The sequence below is a fragment of the Bufo gargarizans genome, chromosome 1, assembly GCF_014858855.1.
Source record: "Bufo gargarizans isolate SCDJY-AF-19 chromosome 1, ASM1485885v1, whole genome shotgun sequence".
In the NCBI taxonomy this organism is placed as follows: Eukaryota; Metazoa; Chordata; class Amphibia; order Anura; family Bufonidae; genus Bufo; species Bufo gargarizans.
In genome coordinates this window covers 344,029,295-344,051,693 of record NC_058080.1, presented here as the reverse complement: position 1 = coordinate 344,051,693, position 22,399 = coordinate 344,029,295, and the positions used below count along the sequence as shown (strand labels likewise).

General features: G+C 41.3%; 1 protein-coding gene across 1 annotated transcript in view; it reads left to right on the top strand.

Annotated features, from left to right (window-relative positions):
- The window catches only part of CHAF1A (chromatin assembly factor 1 subunit A), a 251,216-nt gene extending 231,661 nt beyond the window's left edge, over positions 1 to 19,555 (top strand). The window contains exon 14 of the mRNA XM_044306655.1: positions 19,316 to 19,555. Coding sequence (XP_044162590.1) covers positions 19,316 to 19,386 — 71 coding nt within the window. The 3' untranslated portion in view covers positions 19,387 to 19,555. The remainder of the gene's footprint in view (positions 1 to 19,315) is intronic.
- The last annotated feature ends 2,844 nt before the right edge of the window (positions 19,556 to 22,399 follow it).

Sequence of the window (22,399 nt, the reverse complement as noted above, 5' to 3'; positions counted from 1 at the left end):
CAGGTATTTTTCTTCCAAGCATGTGCTGCTGAGTGGATTTACAGCCAGATGAGGTCAAATACTGGACCAGATTTTAAATGCCTGTCCAGGTCCTGGCTGTCCTTAAATAGGCAATTGGGTTTAGAAGCCATGTCTGTGTTGGGATCTGGGAGCCTTGTGTCTGGATAAAGGCTTGCTACCTGTTTGGCGTGGAAACAGGCTGGTGCTGCTATCAGCAAGGACTCTTAGAGGCAAAATTGCTGCATGGTGTGAATTACCACCAACACCACAAGGTGACTTTTTCTTTGAATATGACTGCTTGGTTTGTCACTTGCCTAAAGTGTGAATAAAACACTGAACTGTTTGATCCAAAGAACTTGTTGCCTCTATACTGCGTCCGCTAATCCGGTCTACCAGAGCGAGTCCCCATAACACAAAAAAAGAAAAAGCAGTTCTGTTGGCACTGAAGGGATTCTTGCCCAGAATAAGGGGAATTAGAATGTACCTTCACCAGTGTAAAACTTAATCTTTACTGATGATCATTAAAAATCGCCCAATTTGTGCCCTTAAAACTCAATTAACAATTAGGCTGGGCAGGACAAGGAAAGGAAAATTGACAAACCCTCACACTTGCCCTGTAAAGCTATAGGCCCTGCCTTGCAAAACTGAATGGCCACCCCGATAGCGGCGATCCTGTGTCAGAAACCTCTTGATATGCCTGACATGGTATAGATACAGCCATCCGAGAAGAGACCTAATATGACTACAGTCCAATAGTAATGTCATAAGTCAATGCATGTATCAGAAACTAATAAAGTTACAACAAAAATAATCACACAATACATGCTCACAAATAAACCAGTGGCGTCCAGGTTTTGATCACCAGTGGAAAAGAAAGGCGCACATACCGTATGTCCCAGAAATGCTAACTTTGTCCTAACACGTTTCTCTGAACTGTTCTCTGGGGTCAGTTCATCAGGGGACCACATACAACAAAAAACGAACAATACAAGAATGGAGGCAATAATGTGTGCGAATCGGGTTATATTCTTTTAGTAATACCCAAATGATGGTTACTCTCATGGCCATAAAGAAAGACCATTCCCGCATATTTGGGACCAAGTATATTGCATCTGCATCACATACCAAATGTCCACAGTGCTGCTAATACTGAGACCCTTTTAAAAATCGACCACACATGATTTAAATACAGATAACGCCACGCAACAATGATTTTACTACTGAGAAAAACACGTGATTTATACTAAAATGAGCACGCTGATATGATTCCAAATATGAACTCTGAATTTGCCTGACACGTCTAGATTTAAACCCCTTAATCACCATGGGATTTTCAATTTGTGTTCGTTTTTCACTACCCGCCTTCCCATAGTCCTAACTATCATTCACGAAGCCTTATGAGGGCTTATTTTTTTTGTGGGAGAATTTTTACTTTGCAATGGCACCATTTACGTTTGCATACCATGTAGTAGGAAGTGGGGAAAAATAATTCAAATGGGGTAGAATTGGGAAAAAACACAATTCTGATCAAGGTTTTAATTTTTTTATACTGTACACTATTATGCCATAAAATTGACCTGGTATCTTCATTCTCCAGGTCAGTACGGTTACAACGATACCACAGTTATACTTTCTGAGCACCTGTCATGTTTCTTGAGGTGCTAGAATGCCAGGATAGTATAAATACCCCCAAATGACCCCATTTTAGAAAAGACACCCCAAAGTATTCGCGGTGAGTTCATGTATGATTGAACTTTTTTTCACACCTTAGCGGAAAATAAATAATAAAGTTTCAATTTCTGCTAACTTCTGGCAAAAAAATAAAAAACTGCCACGGACTCACTATGCCCCTCAGTGAATACCTTGGGGTGTCTACTTTCCGAAATGGGGTCATTTGTGGGGTGTGTTTACTGTTTTGGCATTTTGGGTGGGGCTAAATTGTGAACAACTCTGTAAAGCCTAAAGGTACTCGTTGGACTTTCAACCCCTTTACGCAGCTAAACTGCAAAAAAGTGTGAGATGTGGTATCACCGTACTCAGAAGTAGGTCAATGTGTTTTGGGGTGTATTTTTACATATACCCATGCTGGGTGAGAGAAATATCTCTGTAAATTGACAACTTTGTATAATTTTTTTTTGTCATTTACACAGATGTTTCTCACACACAGTATGGGTACATGTAAAAATACACCCCAAAACACATTGCCCTACTTCGGAGTACGGCGATACCACATGTGACACTTTCTTGCAGCCTAGGTGCACAATTTCAGCTAACTTGTGCCAAAAAAATGAATCTATGAACTCGCCATGCCCGTCAAAAGTGATCTTTATAGCGCTGCAGCGATTTTACAGTGTTTTTGCAGTGATCAGAAAAAAATAAAAATTGTCACTGCGGTGGGGCGGACTGAACGCAAGTGTGGGCACAAGATCAGGCCTGATCGGGCAAACACTGCGGTTTTTTTGTAGAGCCTAAGGTGACCCTAATGTACTTATATAGATCTGATTGCGATCAGTCTTGATCACTTACAGATACTATATAGTACTAGTGCTGATTAGCAACAGCGATGAGTCTAATCAGCGACTAATCAGTGAGTGCGGTGGGCTGGGCGCTAACTACCTAACAAGTAGCTAACTGGCGGTGATAAGGGACCCTTACAGAGGGGTGATCAGGAGGTCTATATGGGGTAATAAGTGGTTAACAAGTGACAGGGGTGGTCGTGTGTAATGTGTGTGTGGTGCTTGGTGCTACTTGCAGAGCTGCCTGTGTCCTCTGGTGGTCGATCCAAGCAAAAGGGACCACCAGAGGAGCAGGTATATCAGACGCTATTTACAAAATAGCTCCCTGCGCATGCCAAAAAATCATATGACCGGAAGTCAGTTGTGGAACGCAAATATACGGTAGGAAGGAAATCGCAGCTATTACTGATAATACAGAAAAAGGAGACAGAAACGATTAGGCATAAAAATAATTGTACAGATGAGCAGCCACTATCCCATGTTACTTCAAGAACATAACTTGACTATTGAAAAATAGTATTTTGCAATATAATGTTGTCACTTCATATCAGCTACGTGGATGGGGAATAGGGAGGTTACTATCCCTCATATTATAAGATGAATATTAGGTGCAAAATTAACTACCTCACCCATAGATGCAAATAATAACAGATGGGCAAGTCCAAACTAATTTTTTTAAATAAAGTACGCAAAGGGTAATGGTATTCAACATATATGTCCATCTAGCTTCTTTCTGTATCGCAATAGTGTCAAGATCTCCACCTCTAATGCCTGTCCTGATCGGCTCGAACATACAAAAGGTCAGAAATGATATACCCATTATGTTTCAAAGTCACCTGTCTAAAATGGGTTTTATCACGTTTGTTTCTCATATCTCCCACATGTTCCAAAATCCGTCTCTTGAATGCACAGCATGTTTTACCTACATACATCAAATTGCACATGCATTTACATAGATATATTACACCCTCAGTATTGCAGTTAGCAAAAGAGCGGGTATAGTATACCGTGTCTACCAGAATCTGAACATTGAGACCCTCTATCAATAAATTGACAAGCTTTACAGTGGCCGCAACGCAAGGTACCACTTTTGTTGAGCCATGCCTCTAACAGTCTCATAGTGGATGTGAACCAAGGTATCTCTTAAATTGCGACCACGTCTATACGTAATTAATGCAAAATCTGGAATAAATCCAGAAATATCCGTATTGGTTTTTAGAAGTGACCAATATTTACCAAGTACATTTCTCACTTCCTGTGCCAAAGAATCAAAAGTTCCAATAATACATAGTAATATATACATATAGTTTTAGCCTCTGTCTGCTTTTGAGGGTTAATAACACATTTCCGTGCAAATTCCCATGCCTGATTTAACACTTTTCTCGGGTAACCTTTTTTTCTAAATCTGATACAGAATGGTAACCTCTTTCTCAAAATCTTCATCCCTTGTACAGTTCCTTCATATTCGGAGGAACTGTCCCTTTGGGATTCCCTTCTTTAATGAAATAGGATGAAAACTCCTCCATTGCAAAAAAAATCGTCTGAATCGTATTATCTATTTTCCATAGCCAAATATCGAGAAAAGCATTAGAATCTTTCTGTATCTCGTGTAAAAAAAAAAAAAAAAAAAAAAAAAAAAAAAAAAAATTAAAAATAGCCCAATTTTGTTCTGATTAAGTGCCTCGACAAATAACTGAAATTCTAGTTTCTCACCTAACCAAAATATCAATATATCTTACCCACAATAAAATATGAGACCCAGTTGGCATATTGAGCAGAAAAAACTATTGTATCCTCCCACCAGCCCAGGAGCAAGTTGGCATAAGTTGGGGCACAAGGACTCTCCATAGCGGTGCCCCTGAGCTGGTGGTTGTACTTGGAATCGAATACAAACTAGTTATGAGTCAAGATGACTAATAACAAAGAACAAAACTATTATGGCCCTGATCGTGATTGCTTTTGGTATCAAGGAATTACTTGGTGGCCCTCAGTCCCATTTAGTGTGGGATGGATGTATAGAGGGCCTCAACATCAATTGAGCTCAGCCTCAACCACTATACCCTCCAGCCCTTTAAGCAGATCCAACGTATCACGTATGTAAGGAGTAAGGAATAGGACAAAGGGACGTAAAATGCTATCTATGTAGATACCAGCATTTTGAGTGAGATTTCCAACCCCTAAGACAATTTGCCTCCCTTTCTAGGAAGTCCATAGAAGGTAGCAATATTTAAATGTTGGGGGAATAGAAATTCATACTCATTCCGATCTATCCAATGATTGTGTTCTGCCTCTTTTAGTAGAATCGACAGTTGCAGTTGATAGTGGTAGGATCCTGCACCAGTATTTCATAACTTTGCAAATCTGTTTGTACTGTTTACAGATTTTTGAGACCTGCCATCTCACTGGTAGAGTAATTTTTAGAATAAGGGGTATCAACACATTGATACAAATGTTCCAGATCTCCAATTGCTGAGTTTAGATATAGATTGATGTGATGGTCTGACCCTTTAGGTGGCATATTTCTATTTTTATTCCTCAGCGTGGCAAATGGTGCCTTGCCTCTATCATTTTCTTCAACTGGTCAAGATCCTCGAGTTCTATTCCCAATTCTAAACATTTTTTTTTTACGGTTTGTGTGAACATTTTATGCCAACAAATTTTTCTAATAGATGTAAATCTTGAATCCAGTCAAAAACATTAGTAAACGATAGTCCTTTTGATAGCATTTTTAGTTCAAAGTCGTCTGTAAGTGTAGTATCCAATAGGTTCAAAATCAATGCGGGGTCATAACCTAAATGTTTATTTGCATTGGATTTGTGTCCGTTCTCTGGATTTGTGTCCTAAAAAAGTAGAGGGTTATGACAGTTTTGAGGTATTGAGAACAGGAGGTAGAGGAACACAAAGATAAATTGGAACCTCGTAATGTGGACTCCCCTAGTGAAGATGGTCGGGTGGTGTATTGGTGTATCTCATGTCTCTTGATTAGTAGAGTTGGATGTAGGGAAGATGTTGTAACAGGGTATAGTGGCTGCTCATCTGTACAATTATTTTTATGCCCAATAGTTTTTCTGTCCTTTTTTTCTGTATTATCTGTAATGGCTGCAATTTACTTCCTATATTTGCGGTCCACCGCCTACTTCCAGTCATGTGGTTTTTTTTTTGGGTTTTTTTGAACACAGACCAGACTTTCCATCAAGATGGCCACCAATGCTCCTGTGCTGACCTAGACTGATGCCTTATCATACCCTCTCCAGGCTTGGCATCTCATCTGGGATTTTAGGGAAGTGTAATCATATCCACCCCTTCCTGTCATTGCGACTGTTATGTTGACTGGCTTATCCTGCTGCTGTTTTGATTTTATTGCAAGCAATAATTCAGTATTTAATGCATTATACTTGGTCCCAAATATGTGGGAATTGTCTTTCTTTATGGCCATGAGTTACCATTATCATTTGGTTATTACTATAAGAATATAATCTTATTCGCACATACATTATTGCCTCCATTCTTGTATTATTCGTTTTTTTGGGAGTTTTATTATTATATGTTGTCCCTTGATGAACTGACCCTAGAGAACAGTTCAGAGAAACAGGTTGAGACAAAGTTTGCATTCCTGTGGCATATGGTATGTGCGTCTTTTTTGCCACTAGTGATTAAAAATCTGGGCGCCACTGGGTTATTTGGGAGCATATATGTATTTATATTTGTTGTAACTTAGTTTTTGATACATGCATCGACTTGTGACATTAGTATTAGACTGTAGTCATATTAGGTCTCTTCTCAGGTGGCAGTATCTATCCTTTGTCAGGGAGGTATATATGGAGGTTCCATTTTGCTAAACAGTGCCTATAGCTTGATAGGGCAAGTGTGAGGGTGAGTCAGTTTTGCTTTCCTTGTCCTGCCCAGCCTCCTTTTAATTGCTTTTGTGCACAAATGAGGTGATTTTTTTTTTGATTTTTTTTTCAGTAAAGGTTACATTTTACACTGGTGAAGGTTCTCTGTGATTATAATTAAGTTACACTAGTGACTACCTGACATCTGATGTCTGTATCTATATGAACTGTGAAAAATCCAGAATAAGGGGAAGAAATATAAAGATCGTGTCACACTCTAGACCAGAGAGAGTGGTGGATAGATGCTTTTTCCCTTCCTTGGCCAGACCAGTTTCTATATGCTTTCCCTCCTCTTAACCTTCTCCCAACGATTTTACAGAAGTTGACAAGAACAGGGGAAAATCATACTGATTATCCTTAACCAAAAGGGGGCAATGTCCCTCTCAGACGCCTGGATCCTTCCTTTTAAAGAGGACCTTTCATGCGATTTTTATTAAGGGAGATATATACCTGTATTCGCGCGGTACCCCTCACTGATGCTGCCACCCTGCTTTATTTTTCAATATGCCTACTATGCCCCACTGGATTTCTCCTGCTCATATGCTAATACTGAGCATCAGAGAAATAAGGGAGTAGGACAAGTTCTTGCTACTAACTGAGGTTGCAGGGGAGGTACCCCCTCTTAAAGCTCTGGATAGGAGGTGGTCTCTCAAGGGTGCTGTCACAGGCTCACAGAAACAATTGCTGGTTAAGTGTAATCCATCATTAACATTTATTTATTTTAACTTTTGTATATCATTAACATGTCTATCAATCCTGTTTTATATTCTTTTTTTCATTCTTTCCATGAGCTGTAAGTTGATTTATTTTTTATTTATTTTTTTGTAATATTGATGCAGCCACATGAGTCTGGTTTCTGGTTCTGCATTTTGGGATACACATAATGCATTGATTTAACTTTAACCTTAAGGCCCCTTTCACACGAGTGTGACTGATTAGGTCCGGATGCATTCAGTGAAACTCGCACTATTTTAAAAGCAAGTTCAGTCAGTTTTGTCTGCGATTGCGTTCAGTTGTTCAGTTTTTTCCCCGTGGGTGCAATGCGTTTTGATGCGTTTTTCACGTGCGTGATAAAAAAAACTGAAGGTTTACAAACAACATCTATTAGCAACCATCAGTGAAAAACGCATCACACCCGCACTTGCTTGCGGATGCAATGCGTTTTTCACGCAGCCCCATTCTCTTCTATGGAGCCAGGGCTGCGTGAAAAACGCTGAATATAGAACATGCTGCGATTTTCACGCAACGCAGAACAAATGCGTGAAAAACAACGCTCATGTACACAGCCCCATTGAAATAAATGGGTCAGGATTCAGTGCGGGTGCTATGCGGTCACGTCATGCATTGCACCCGGAAAACTCGCTCGTGTGAAAGGGGCCTAAAGGGAACCTGTCATTAACTTTATGCTGACCTCACTGAGGGTAGCATAAAATGACAGAAATGCTGATTTCAGCGGCGTTACTAATGAGCTAAAAGTGGCTGCTGAGAACCAGCATCATAATTGCAGCACAGGCCTTGCAAAGAGTCAAATCTACTTGAGATGTACGCAACATTCAGTTTGCTGCAAAAAATAACATTATAGTCTTACCCTCGGGATCTTTTTTTTTTTTTTTTTGGGTGAAAAAGCAAAAATAGCAATTCTGACTTATGTTGATCACCGCACTGGATAAACTACGTAATAATTGTATAGATTGGGCCATTACGGATGCTGCAATAACAAGTATTTGGAGAGGTTGTTGAGTTTTTCCTTTTTTTTTTTTCCAATGTACATTTTTTATTTTTTAATCTTAATTTTTAGCATACTTTATTTTACTTAGTCCCACAAGGGGAAATTTTAATGTGATCCGCTGGTCGCTTCCATAAGTGTACTAATGTAGTGCAGTATATTATGCTGTCAGTAGGATACTGACAGTCAACTTATTAGGCTGCCTCTCTGGCTTCACCTAATAGGCATACAAAGAGAGCAGGTTTAAGGACCTTAATTGGATTCCTGACTTTGGCACCCCATCATCTCACAGTGGTACTGAAGTGTGCCAGAGGGAGCCTTCTCCCTCTGAAACCACTTAGTCAATAGTGACCACGACATCTATCATAAGACAGCTCAGCTCCTGCTCTTCCGTGCATCACTTAGACTAGGTCATCCATAAAAAGGTGTATTGGTAGTCACTAAGGGGTTAAGCATTGCAGACCATCAATGAAGACTGCTATATATTTGAGACCACACCACCTACTCGGTAATACTCATACTAAGAAGCAAAATGAGATGCCAGACTTAAATTTATAAATATTTAAACAAAAATCTGTCGACGTGTCCATGTGCGCTGCCAGGTATGCTCCAACTCCCCCATGTGGCTATTGGAGGAGCTGGAGGGTGTTTGTGGCAGCCCCTGTTATTTAGAATGACAGGAGGCTGCTGCATGGTAGTTTCTATGGAGCCCCTGTCTGTTTCTGGGCTCTATAGAAACTGTAAATTTCTCATAGACTCCAATTCTTATGACAATAACCATATTCGAATACCTGGATATCATCTGTATCTATAGAAAAAGGTGAGTGGTCAGTGAGCAACACTGACTTTTCCCTCATCAGAGTCTGAACGTTTCATATACTTCACTTCCAAAGTGGCCCTGGAGAGAAAAACAAACTTATGATTTAATTCTTAGAAGTAAAATTACAGGCTATATTAAGCTTCAGATAATGAGGGGTGTAGCGTTACATTACCCTACTTTGTGAGATTTCCCTGACTTCCTGTCGTACTGCTAATGACGTGAGGAGGCGTTCCTCAGTTTTGACGATCTGCGCATGCGCAAACCGACAGTTTATGGAAAATCTCAGCGGAGTTCAGCTTCACACCGGGACACTACGCATGCGCCGGCTGGAGTTAGCCGCGCTTGCGCACTGGGCTGTCATATTTCCCTATTGAGGCTTTCCTGCGCATGCGCAGTGTCTCGGTGTAAAGCTGAACTCCGCTGAGATTTTCCATAAACTGTCGGTTTGCGCATGCGCAGATCGTCAAAACTCAGGAACGCCTCCTCACGTCATTAGCAGTGCGACAGGAAGTCAGGAGGTAGGGAAATCTTACGCGGTAGGGTAGTATAACGCCTAGAGGGGCACTCCGCGTTTGGGAAAAGGCAGCAAGTGCTCTGTGAATACGTCATATGTATATACGTAAACGTCATATGTATATATGTAAATATGTATAACCAATGACGTATTCACAGAGCACTTGCTGCCTCCTTTTCCTAAACGTGGAGTGCCCCTCATTATCTATTGCTTTATTTGTTCAGACATAAAATTGGAAAGCTTGGACTGGGGGGAAAAATGTGTGTGTGGGTGTCGTATACCGGGGCCCAGCCCCACCACAAGGGTTGCCCAAGCCCTTCAGGCCAATTCACATCATACCCTCACAAGCTGTTGGGCCCTGCCCGGGCCTTAACTTGAGCATAAATCGCCACCTAAAGCCTTGAAGCGCACCCACACAATAACGCACATCTTTTGCCGCCACCACCTGCCTATTATAAGGTCAACAGGACACCCCAAGTGTTCCACTCGCAAGCAGACACTCACATGATAGTAAGCCTCACGGAACAACAACATACAGCTTCAGACTGCACACACACTCTTCGTGGCGCTAACAGGTTCTTAAGGTTACAACACAAGCCATCAAACTTTTAGGTTTTATGTAAGAAAAATTGACAGTACATGCTTACAAAAAATGATTAACCCTTTCATGACCAAGGGTCATTGATGCCCCAGTGTCCAGGTCAAAATTTACAAATCTGACATGCGTCACTTTGTGGTAATAACTTTAAAACACTTTTACTTATCCAAGCTATTCTGAGATTGTTTTCTCGTGACACATTGTACTTTATGATAGTCATAAATTTGAGTCAATATATTTCACTTTTATTTATTAAAAAAAATCCCAAATTTACCTAAAATTTAGAAAAATTCACAATTTTCCAAATTTCTATTTCTCTGCTTCTAAAACTGAAAGTGATACCTAATAAAAATATTTATTACTTAACATTCTCCAGTCTACTTTGTTGGCATCATTTTGGAAATGTAATTTTATTTTTTTAGGACGTGAGAAGGCTTAGAAGTTTAGAAGCAATACTTAACCACCTCAGCTCCCCTAGCTTAAACCCCCTTAATGACCAGAGCACTTTTTACAATTCTGCACTACACTACTTTCACAGTTTATTGCTCGGTCGTACAACTTACAACCCAAATTAATTTTACCTCCTTTTTTTTCTCACTAATAGAGCTTTCATTTGGTGGTATTTTATTGCTGCTGACATTTTTACTTTTTTTGTTATTAATCGAAATTTACAGATTTTTTTTTGCAAAAGACATTTTTCACTTTCAGTTGTAAAATTTTTCAAATAAAACTACATTTCTATATACATTTTTATCTAAATTTATTGTTCTACATGTCTTTGATAAAAAAAATGCAATAAGTATATATTTATTGGTTTGCGCAAAAGTTATAGCGTTTACAAACTATGGTACAAAAATGTGAATTTCCGCATTTTAAAGCAGCGCTGACTTTCTGAGCACCTGTCATGTTTCCTGAGGTTCTACAATGCCCAGACAGTAGGAACGCCCCACAAATGACCCCATTTCGGAAAGTAGACACCCTAAGGTATTTGCTGATGGGCATAGTAAGTTCATAGAAGTTTTTATTTTTTGTCACAAGTTAGCGGAAAATTATGATTTTTTTTATATATATATTTTTTTCTTCTTACAAAGTCTCATATTCCACTAATTTGTGACCAAAAAATAAAAACTTCCATGAACTCACTATGCCCATCAGCGAATACCTTAGGGTGTCTTCTTTCCCAAATGGGGTCACTTGTGGGATATTTATACTGCCCTGGCATTTTAGGGGCCCTAATGCGTGAGAAGTAGTTTGAAATCCAAATGTGTAAAAAATGCCCTGTGAAATCCTAAAGGTGCTCTTTAGAATTTGTGCCCCTTTGCCCACCTAGGCTTCAAAAAAGTGTCACACATGTGGTATCGCCATACTCAGGAAAAGTTGGGAAATGTGTTTTGGGGTGTCTTTACATATACCCATGCTAGGTGAGAGAAATCTCTCTAAAAGTCAACTTTTCCCTTTTTTTTTTTTTTTTTTTTTTTAATACAAAGTTGTCATTTTAGAGAGATATTTCTCACCCAGCATGGGTATATGTAAAGACACCCCCAAAACACATTGCCCAACTTTTCCTGAGTACGGCAATACCACATGTGACACTTTTTTGCAGCCTAGGTGGGCAAAGGGGCATAAATTCTAAAGAGCAACTTTAGGATTTCACAGGGCATTTTTTACACATTTGGATTTCAAACTACTTCTCACGCATTAGGGCCCCTAAAATGCCAGGGCAGTATAAATTTCCCACAAGTGACCCCATTTGGGAAAGAAGACACCCTAAGGTATTCGCTGATGGGTATAGTGAGTTCATGGAAGTTTTTATTTTTTGTCAAGTTAGTGGAATATGAGACTTTGTAAGAAAAAAAAAATCATTTTCCGCTAACTTGTAGCAAAAAATATATACTTCTATGAACTCACTATGTCCATTAACAAATACCTTAGGGTGTCTTCTTTCCAAAATGGGGTAATTTGCGGGGTGTTTGTACTGCCCTGGCATTTGAGGGTCTCCGCAATCATTACATGTATGGCCAGCATTAGGAGTTTTTGCTATTCTCCTTATATTGAGCATACGGGTAATGAGATTTTTATTTTTTCCGTTTAGCCTCTGGACTGAAAGCAAAACTGAACAGCACAGATTTCTTCATTCGCATCGATCAATGAGGCTGAAAAAATCTCTGCCAAAAAAGAGGGGAAAGGCGTCTGCCAGGACATAGGAGCTCCGCCCAACATCCATACCCACTCAGCTCGTATGCCCTGGCAAACCCGAATTCTCCATTCATATCAATCGATGTGGATGAATAAATCATTGGGGTTTTTTTTTTATACACAAAGTGTTTGCCAAGGCATATGAACACCGCCTCTCAGCTCATAAGCCTCGGCAAACATATCTTTTTTTACTGCAAAGGAGAAATCTCGTCTTGCAGCGCCGCATACACCGACTTTTGTGTAATCTGACAGCAGCTCAATGCTTCTGTCAGAATGCACATAAGTGCTGCAGCTGATTCATCGGTTGGTCCACCTAGAAGGTAAAAAAAAAAAAAAAAAACAGGCCGCAACGCAATAAATTTATTAACATGAACTTTATAATAACATTTGAACAGAGCATTAACTTTTATCAACTTTTTAGAACTTTTGGAACAGAACATTAACTTTTTTGCTTACCTGTGATTTATTATTTTTTATTTTTTTTAACCTTTTTATAGGACAAACCTCAAAACTATGTACAAAGCGCAAATCGCTCAGAGATGTGGCGAAGTACATTATGCACTTTGTCCCAGGTGAAAGGAGAGGTTTGCAGCAGCTCTGTGTGAAAGGGCCCTAAGAGCTCTGTGTGAAAGGGCCCTAAGAGCCCTGTGTGCTTGTCCTGTGAGATGCAATCCCTATGCTAATAGTGTACCGGTGTGTGGTACTTCCAGAAACACTCCCCTAAGCATAGGGCATGGTGGTCAGGACAGAAATACCGGGTGTGGCGCCTTATTCCACTCCTGCTACAGACACGACATCTTTTTCGGGGTGGAGCTTGGGTTGAGGTACCAGAAACGACATTGGGGAAATGTCGCTCGTGTAGACGGCTCACTACACTGGTGGATGGGGCCACAGAACCTCCTGGATACAGGAGTTTCTCGATGATCTCTTCCTAAAATTTGAGGAAGGATCCTGTTCTCCCAGCCTTACTGTAGAGAGCAAAACTATTGTACATAGCCAATTGAATTAAATATACAGACACCACCTTATACCATCGTCTAGTTCTGCGGGACACTAAATAAGGAGCCAACATCTGGTCATTGAAGTCCACCCCTCCCATGAGCAAATTAGTCGTGGACAGAGAGGGGCTTTTCAATGACACTGGTTGCTATTTCAATTTGTATTGTCGTGTCTGCGTGAATGGAGGAGAGCATGTAAACGTCACGTTTGTCTCTCCACTTCACAGCGAGCAGTTCTTCGTTACACAAGGCAGCCCTCTCCCCGCTTGCAAGATGGGTGGTAACGAGCCGTCGGGGGAAGCTACGGCGACTAGGTCGCTCGGTGCCACAGCAGCCAATCTGTTCTAAAAACAAATGCCTGAAGAGTGGCACACTTGTGTAAAAATTGTCCACATAAAGATGGTACCCCTTGCAAAACCAAGTCCCAGACTGTCTTCCCACTGCTCCCCAGGTAGTCAGGGCAACCGACCGGCTCCAGGGTCTGATCTTTATCCTCATAGACACAAAATTTGTGCGTTTAGCCTGTGGCCCTTTGACAGAGCTTATACAATTTGACCCCATACCGGGCACGCTTGCTTGGGATGTATTGTTTGAAGCCAAGGAACCCGGTAAAATGTATAAGGGACTCTCTATGCAGATGTTTTGCTCAGGGGTATACAAATCTGCAAATTTGGTGTTAAGGTGGTCTAAGAGGGGCCGAATTTTGTGGAGCCGTTCAAAAGCTGGGTGGCCTCTGGGACAAGTGCAGGAAACACAGGATGGTCTCAAATCGTGTCCTGGACATGGCAGTAGAGAACATGGCATGTGATGAATTGGGTTCGTGGACCAATATAACCTTAATTCATGCTTTTTTGTCAGGCCCATGTTGAGGAGAAGGCCCAGAAAAGTTTTAAATTCGGAAACTTGGACGGTTTTCCACTGGCATAAAAGCTTGCCGGGTTGGCGGCTATTAATTAAGTGGCATACCGGTTTGTTTCTGCCACGACTAAGTCCAAGAGCTCCGCAGTCAAGAACAGCTCAAAAAACCCTAGTGCCGAACCGATCTGAGCTGTCTCAACCCGAACTCCAGACTGGGCGGTGAAAGGGGGATCTGGTGCGGCTGAAGTTGGGGGCTGCCAATCCGGGTTTGCCAGCACCTCAGGGACTCTAGGGGCTCTACGGGCATGTCTGTGCGGTAGCTGTGACGGGGGAACTAATGCACGTGCCAGCTCCAACTGCCCTTCTGGTGCTTGCCACTTCACCATGTTCTACGGCAGTGCTGGTACTAGGTCCAGGATGGGCTGCACTGCTGGTGTATGCCTCACCACGTAATCCGACAGCGCCAACCCCACTCTGCTGCCCTTGAAGCAGATCCTGCGCAACCTGTGGTCTAGCAACTACAGGTTCGTATTCTGACCCGCTGGATTCGTCAGATGAGGGTTCCCATTCCTCATCAGACTGGGTCAGAAGCCTGTAGGCCTCTTCAGAAGAATACCCCTTACTTGCCATTCAGTCAACTAAATTTAGGGGGTATTCCCTGAGACTACCCAAGAAAAAAAGCAAGCCTGTCTTACAAATGGGAGGCTAGTGAGGTACCGGAAGCTGCGATTGATAAAAAAAAAATATCAAAACGGATTTTATTTTTTATTTTTATTTTTTTATTGCCGCAGCGCTTGTTGAAGTGATTGTGCAGTGATAAAAAAATATATAAAATTTTTTGTCACTGCGGCGAGCGTGGGTGAACGATCAGGCCTGATCGGGCAAACACTGCATTATGGGTGGCGAACTAAGGTGACACTAATACCATTATAGATCTGACTGTGATCATTTCTGATCACTTAGGCTACATGCACACAACCGTATGTGTTTTGCGGTCCGCAAATTGCGGATCCGTAAAAAAAAACGGATGATGCGTATGGCATCCGTTTTTTTGCGGATCCATTGTAATAATGCCTATCCTTGTCCGCAAACTAGAAAAAAATAGTGCATGTCCTATTTTTTTTTAGCGGAGCAACGGAACGGACATACTGATGCGGACAGCACACGGTGTGCTGTCCGTGTTTTTTGCGGACCCATTGAAATTAATGGCTCCGCATCCTATCCGCAAAAAAATGGATCAGACACAAACAAAATACGGTCGTGTGCATGTAGCCTTACAGATTCTATAAAAGTACCAATGCTGATTAGCCATACGCTAATCAGTGACTGCGGTGGGTTGCGCGCTAACCGATGCTAACTACCTAACAAAGGGGCCTAAACTAACCTAAAACCTAACTGTCAATACTAGTGGGGAAAAAAGTGACAGTTTACACTGATCACTTTTTTCCCTTTCACTAGTGATTGACAGGGGTGATCAAGGGGTTAATTGGGGGTTGATCTGAGTCTAAGTGTAGTGTTTGTTGTACTCAGTGATGTGTGCTCTTCTGCTGGGACCAACTGACGAAAAGGACCAGCAGAAGAGCACAGAAGCCATTTAACACCTTATTTATAAATATAAAATGTTAAATGGCTCCTGATTCAAATATTTTTTTTAAAAGTCACCAACCTGCCAGCGACTTCTGATGTAACTATTCCCGGCCCGCACTGCGCATGTGCGGGTCGGCTCTGCTCGAAATCTCGCATCACGCGAGAGGACATATCGGCGCGTCCAGGAGGAACAACAGGGCTGCCGCCAGGACGCAACCATGCATGCGACGGTCCTGAGGAGGTTAAATATTTAATACAAAATGGAGGTTGCATTTTTCAATTTTAATATCTCGTATGTGGCCCTAGAGTGCTACACCTCTGAATTGAAGGGGCACCTTGTGGGTTTTGAGGTCTTCCCAAAATAACTATTATGTTTTATGTTTATTGGTAGGCCTTGTTCACACTTCAGTGTTTAGTCAGTGATTTCCATCAGTGATTTGTGAGCCAAAACCAGGTGCAACTCTAAACACAGAACAGGACCAGATCTTTCCCTTCTACCTCATGTCTGTGGAGGCTCCACTTCTGGTTTTGGCTCACAAATCACTTATGGAAATCACTGACCAAACACTGAAGTGTGAACGAGGCCTTAGGATGGGTTCACACGGGCGTGTCCGGATGCATCCCGGTGTATTGCGGCAAACCCGCGCGATTAGGTACGCAATTGCAGTCAGTTTTGACTGAGATTGCGTTCCGATGTTCAGTTTTTATCGTGCGGGTGCAATGTGTTTTGCCCTTGCGTGATAAAAACAGACTGTGGTACCCAGACCCGAACTTCTTCACATAAGTTCAGGTTTGGGTTAGTTGTAGTGTAGATTGTATTATTTTCCCTTATAACATGGTTATAAGGGAAAATAATAGCATTCTGAATACAGAATGCTTAGTAGGTGATCAATTGAGGGTTACATTTTTTTTAACTCTCCTCCTCTTGATCGCGTAGTTCCCGGTCTCTTCTTTACTACTTTAATGATGAACTACCAGCTAGGACCTGTGATGTTAGATCACATGCTCCAATCACATGGTCCATCACCGCGGTGATGGACCATGTGATCTGACGTCACCACAGGTCCTAGCTGGTAGTTCATTAAAGTGGTAAAGAAGAGACCGGGAACTACGCGATCAGGAGGAGAAGGAGAGTTAATTTTTTTAATTTTTTTTAACCCTCAATTGATCACCTACTAAGCATTCTGTATTCAGAATGCTATTTTCCCTTATAACCATGTTATAAGGGAAAATAATAGTGAATAGACTGTCACCTAGCAATCATGTGTGAAAACCGCACTGGATCCGCACTTGCTTGCGGATGCTTGCGATTTTCACTCTGCCCCATTCACTTCTATGGGGACTGCGTTGCGTTATAAACGCACAATATAGAGCATGCTGCGATTTTCACGCAACGCATAAGTGATGCGTGAAAATCACAGCTCATGTGCACAGCCCCATAGAAATAAATGGGTCCAGATTCGGTGCGGGTGCAATACGTTCACCTACCGCATTGCACCCGCGCGGAAATCTCGCCCGTGTGAACTCAGCCTTTCAAGGGTTAATAGGAGAGAACACCCCACGTATTAGTATGCAGTGATATAGTGGTGATTTGGACTGCACAGGTGTTCCGTAGAATTTTATTAACATTGTAACATGAAACTTAGAAAAAAAAAATAATAATAATCTAACTAGAAGTTGCTTTAGCCCCATACTTTTCCTTCATGCAAGGGTTAAAAGGAGAATTACATAATTTGCTAGGTAATTTGTCCTGAGTACTGTAATACCCCATGTGGTATGTGGTCATAAATTGCTCTTTGGGCTACACTTTATTCAAGTATAGGATGGAGTAAAAAAAAATTATATAACTTTATTGGAATAATTAAAACAAGGGGACTGGAGGTTTCCTAACCAACAGCTCAATTCATGATATAACTAGTAAAGAGGTCCAAATAATTTGTCAGAATGCTAAATACGTTTAAAAAATACATGATTAGGTGCTAGTAATCGATGAAGATAAATAAGAAAATTCTTAATGTGACATCAGATGTGCAAAATAAACTGCCAGTACAAACTGATAGAATCACAATGAGTTAACAGAATTGTTATACAACCTCTTTATAGTGATGAGGAAACAGGAGGACCTCTTGCTGTTTGGAGACATGGCAAGGCTCAGAATGGAAGGAGCGGTATCTGTATTTTGTAACATGGAACTTGGATGTTTGGAAAAAGGGGACTTGAACATATAAAGTTCTGATCACTTGTATAATACACTGCAATATTTATTATATATATTTACTATTGTTTTACACTGACTCCATACCCATCTGACAGGCTTCCGTACATAGCAGACCAAGAGGTCTTAGCAGCCATCGGGACCCTGTAATAATGTCTCTTGGGGCCACATGGGGGAGAGGGAGACCACTCCCTATGTAAAACCCTCAGTAACAACCACGATATTAAACTACTGAGATCAGCACTAGCAACTATCTCCAGTGCTGGACCTGGTTTTTTTTGGGCCCGCCATAGGAAATTATGCTCGGTTCCTAACCACTATATCATTAATGTCTAATAGGTTATAATTCAAATGAACACACCCCAGTGGCAAGTGATTGTCTCAAAAGGCAGCTCCAGATGGAATGTATCTACTTGACCTTTGGTGTCCACTTTGATATCAGAGCCTAGGCCCACCTAAGGATCCTCTGGTGGGCCACTCCAAAACTGCTAATCTCAGGTGGTGGTATGGTGCGGGTGCTTGATAAATGTCATGCTATACCTTTACAGCATGGTAAGAGAAGGAGTTAAATACGTGTGACTTCTCTCCTATATCGCTGTATTCCCCAAACCTTTCTTTGCTGCTGAATTTCGAAAAATTACATCCAAGAAACGTTATTTTCCATGGAAGAAGTGCCCCTAAATCCAACGGAGAACAGGCATCTTGCACAAGGCATTGCCTAGTTCGTGAGCCCTAAGAAGAGTTTGTTTTATTGTCTGTGATGAGCGAATTTCCGCTTATGAAATTCGTTCACACTTCATTTGGTGGTAAAAGGTTACCACGGACCATAACGCAATTATATGATGGAATGAATGCCTCTAAAGGCATTCCGTCCTAAAATTGCATTATGGGCCATGGTAACAGAATCCATAACGCAATTCACCTTTTAACACCAAGCGAGGTGTGAATTTCAAATTATGAAATTCGCTCATCTCTAGTTATTCCATTGCTTCCCAGCAATAAAGCCTGTTATTGGGAGATGCCCTATATTCACAAACAACAGTTTTCTGTTGAACGACGTATTTCTCTAGCTTTGAGTTTCTATATTTTGTTATAAACTCAAGAACAGTACACCGATAAGGAGTAGAGCCGTGTAATAAGGTTTTTATAACATTCTAATGCTATGTAAAAATTGAAACTAAACAATTTATTTGTGTAACATAATTATCTCTAAGACACTTAACAGCAATTTGCTCTGGCTGCAAATTAACTATTGTCTCAATTGTTAAAATGTGTCTGAGGTGATTTTGAGTTTTTCACCTGACACAAATATTCGGTTTCTATTTAATGATTGTATTAACTTTCTTATTATTGTTTTCCATGTATTAACTTTCTTATTAATGTTTTCCAAACAGAGAAAAGCTCTCCAGGATCCCCATGCAGAATGCAGATAACTCTGAAAGAAACAGCGACTCATGCTACGTAACAAGATTGAATATCTAATGTAAATATCTTGCCATATATATAGTGAGTAACATCTATAAACAAGTTTTAAAACTTTTTGTTAAAGATTCATGCAGATCTGATTAAAATAGAAAAACTTCAGCGCATTTTTAATGTTTTTTTGTCTCTAATAAAGCAGAATTTAAAATACATTGGTTTTCTTTGTATTGTTAAAATTAAATTCATATTTGCATGGTCATTGATAATTTTTAAGTATTTCTTGTGCAATAATTCTTTATGGTAAACGTTTAATATTCTAAGCCTTAACTCCACACATGAATGTAACTGATGTGATTGGCTGCTGTGGGCAGCAAAGACATTTATTATCTAAGTTTTTGTATAATGTTTCTTCCTCTGTAGAGCAGTATGCCAAAAAAAAAAATGTATGTCCATGGGACAAAAGAGCCAGTCAATGAGGGGTAAAAAAAAAAAAACATCCAGAGGATGCTGTGATCTCAAGAAAAATCTAAAGACAAAAAAAACTTAAAGCCACTACAGAAAAAAACTGCGATGAACTGATGCAAATCTTAGTCATGTTTCATGTGGCCACCTACCAAGTTTTAAAACCTTATGTGATTTTACCTTGAATTGTGAGATCTTTTTAGACTTTTTTTATCACCTTTTGAAGCTGTGCAGCAAAACACTCATTGAACAAACTGGTTAATACTCAGTTATTTGGCATAAAATATGGTGCCATTCTGCAAGTGTGATTGCACTGTAATCCAGAAAAACACCATTAATTTTAAATCGCCAACCCTAATAAAATCGGATCAAAATGGTGATAATTGTGCCATAAGCCACCCATTATTTGACTGAAACATAGTAGAAGAAACTGATCGCAAAGCCTCACTGACAATCCAGGGCATATCTTCCCCTGGCATCACCGCTATTCCACAGCCAAACCTGGCTGCCCTCCTTTGTAGCTATCTGCATCTCTCTGCACCCAGCTAACCCTGCAGATAGTTGGCAATAATACTGACCAAGCTTTGTGACTGCTTTGTTTGATCCAAATGGGCATGTACCGCACATGTCATGTTTGCGGACAAGCCATTCTGCTGATAAGTTAGTGATGAGCTCTCTGTGGCCCAGGATCTATACTTAACTATACTTATACTAATCAAAGGGAGCACCAGTTATGACCATTTAACCCCTCCGTTTCTGCAGTCAATAGTGACTGCAGCATCGGAGAAGTTAGAGAGGGAGTAGTATCTGTTCAGTCCTGTAGTGAACACCCCCAGACTTGCCCCTGGTCTCTTCACCTTTCCAAAAATATTGATCAAAACTTGTCAGAAATCTGTATGTGACCCCCAAAATCACACCATTAAAAACTCCTGCTCATGCCGCAAAGAAAAACAAGCCGACACATAGCTCAGATGACAGAAAAACATGTTGCTTTCAAAGCAGACTTCTGCAGCTAAGAGGTTTTCCTATGGAGGGGTCTCCCTTTCACCCAATTGGCTCCCTGCAATCAGCCTGAGGCCTCACACAGGGCTCAGAGCCTTCCAGCTAACGAAGCCTATAAGGTTCCCATCATCTATTTATCCCCAGGACTGTGACAATGGGACATCCTCTCAGTTTGGATGAAAGAAGGTTTGTACACAAGAGGTTTCTTTACGGTAAGAGCAGTGAGACTATGGAACTCTTTGCCTGAGGAGGTGGTGATGGTGAATTCACTAAAGGAGTTCAAGAGGGGCCTGGATATATTTTCAGCTTTTTTTTTTTTTTGCCTTCCTCTGGATCAACTTGCAGGATAACAGGCCGAACTCGATGGACAGATATCGTTTTTTGCCTTATAAACTGTTAACTGGTCCTTAACCTCTTCAGGACACATGACGTACCGGTACGTCATGATGCCCTGGTACTTAAGGACACATGACGTACCGGTACGTCATGTGTTGTTTCGATCACTGCCGCCCGGCTGGCAGTGATCGGAACAAGGTGCCTGCACAAATCATTGAGCAGGCACCTAGGCTAAATGCGCGGGGGGGTCCCGTGACCCCCCCATGTAGGCGATCGCAACAAACCGCAGGTCAATTCAGACCTGCGGTTTGATGCGCTTTTTGCCGTTTCTGATCCGCGGGGTTCAGAAACTTTACAATGCCCAGAATATATATGATCTTCCTCCCCCTGCACCCCTGAATGATATTTAGTGGGCGGGTGGTGCAGGGGGAGGGTTGCGGGCGGTGCGGCAGGCGGGATCGCGATCCCCCGCCCGCCTCCCATTGCGTAATCGTTGGTTTCTAGTGGGTATACCAGGGTGCCAGCACATTGCTGGCACCCTGGTATAAACGGCTGACATCGTTGATGCGATGTCAGCCGTTTAACCCTTTCCATACAGCGGTCCGTACGGACCGCTGTATGGAAAAGGTTAACAGCACAGGGAGCTCCCTCCCTCTCCGATCGGGGGGATGCTGTGCCTTTGCAGCCCCCCGATGGAGAGGGAGAGAGCCCCCCTCAGCCCTGTGCTTACCCTTCCCCGTCTGCGGAGTTGTGGCAGACGGGGAAGGTTCCCATGGCAACAGGACGCCTGCTCAGGCGTCCTGCTGTCCATGGTGCTGAACAGATCTGTGCTGAAAGCATAGATCTGTTCAGTGTAAGTAAAATACAGTGCAGTACCCTATATAGAGTACAGTACTGTATTATATAGACATCAGACCCACTGGATCTTCAAGAACCAAGTGGGTCTGGGTAAAAAAAAAAGTGAAAAAAAAGTAAAAATCAAAAAACACATTTATCACTGATTAAAAATGAAAAAAATTAAATTCCCTACACATGTTTGGTATCGCCGCGTCCGTAACGACCTGATCTATAAAACGGTAATGTTACTTTACCCGAACGGTGAACGCCATAAAAATTTAAAATTAAAAACTATGATAAAATAGAAATTTTGCCCACCTTACTTCCCAAAAAAAGGTAATAAAAGTGATCAAAAAAGTCGCATGTACGCCAAAATTGTAACAATCAAACCGTCATCTCATCCCGCAAAAAAAGAGACC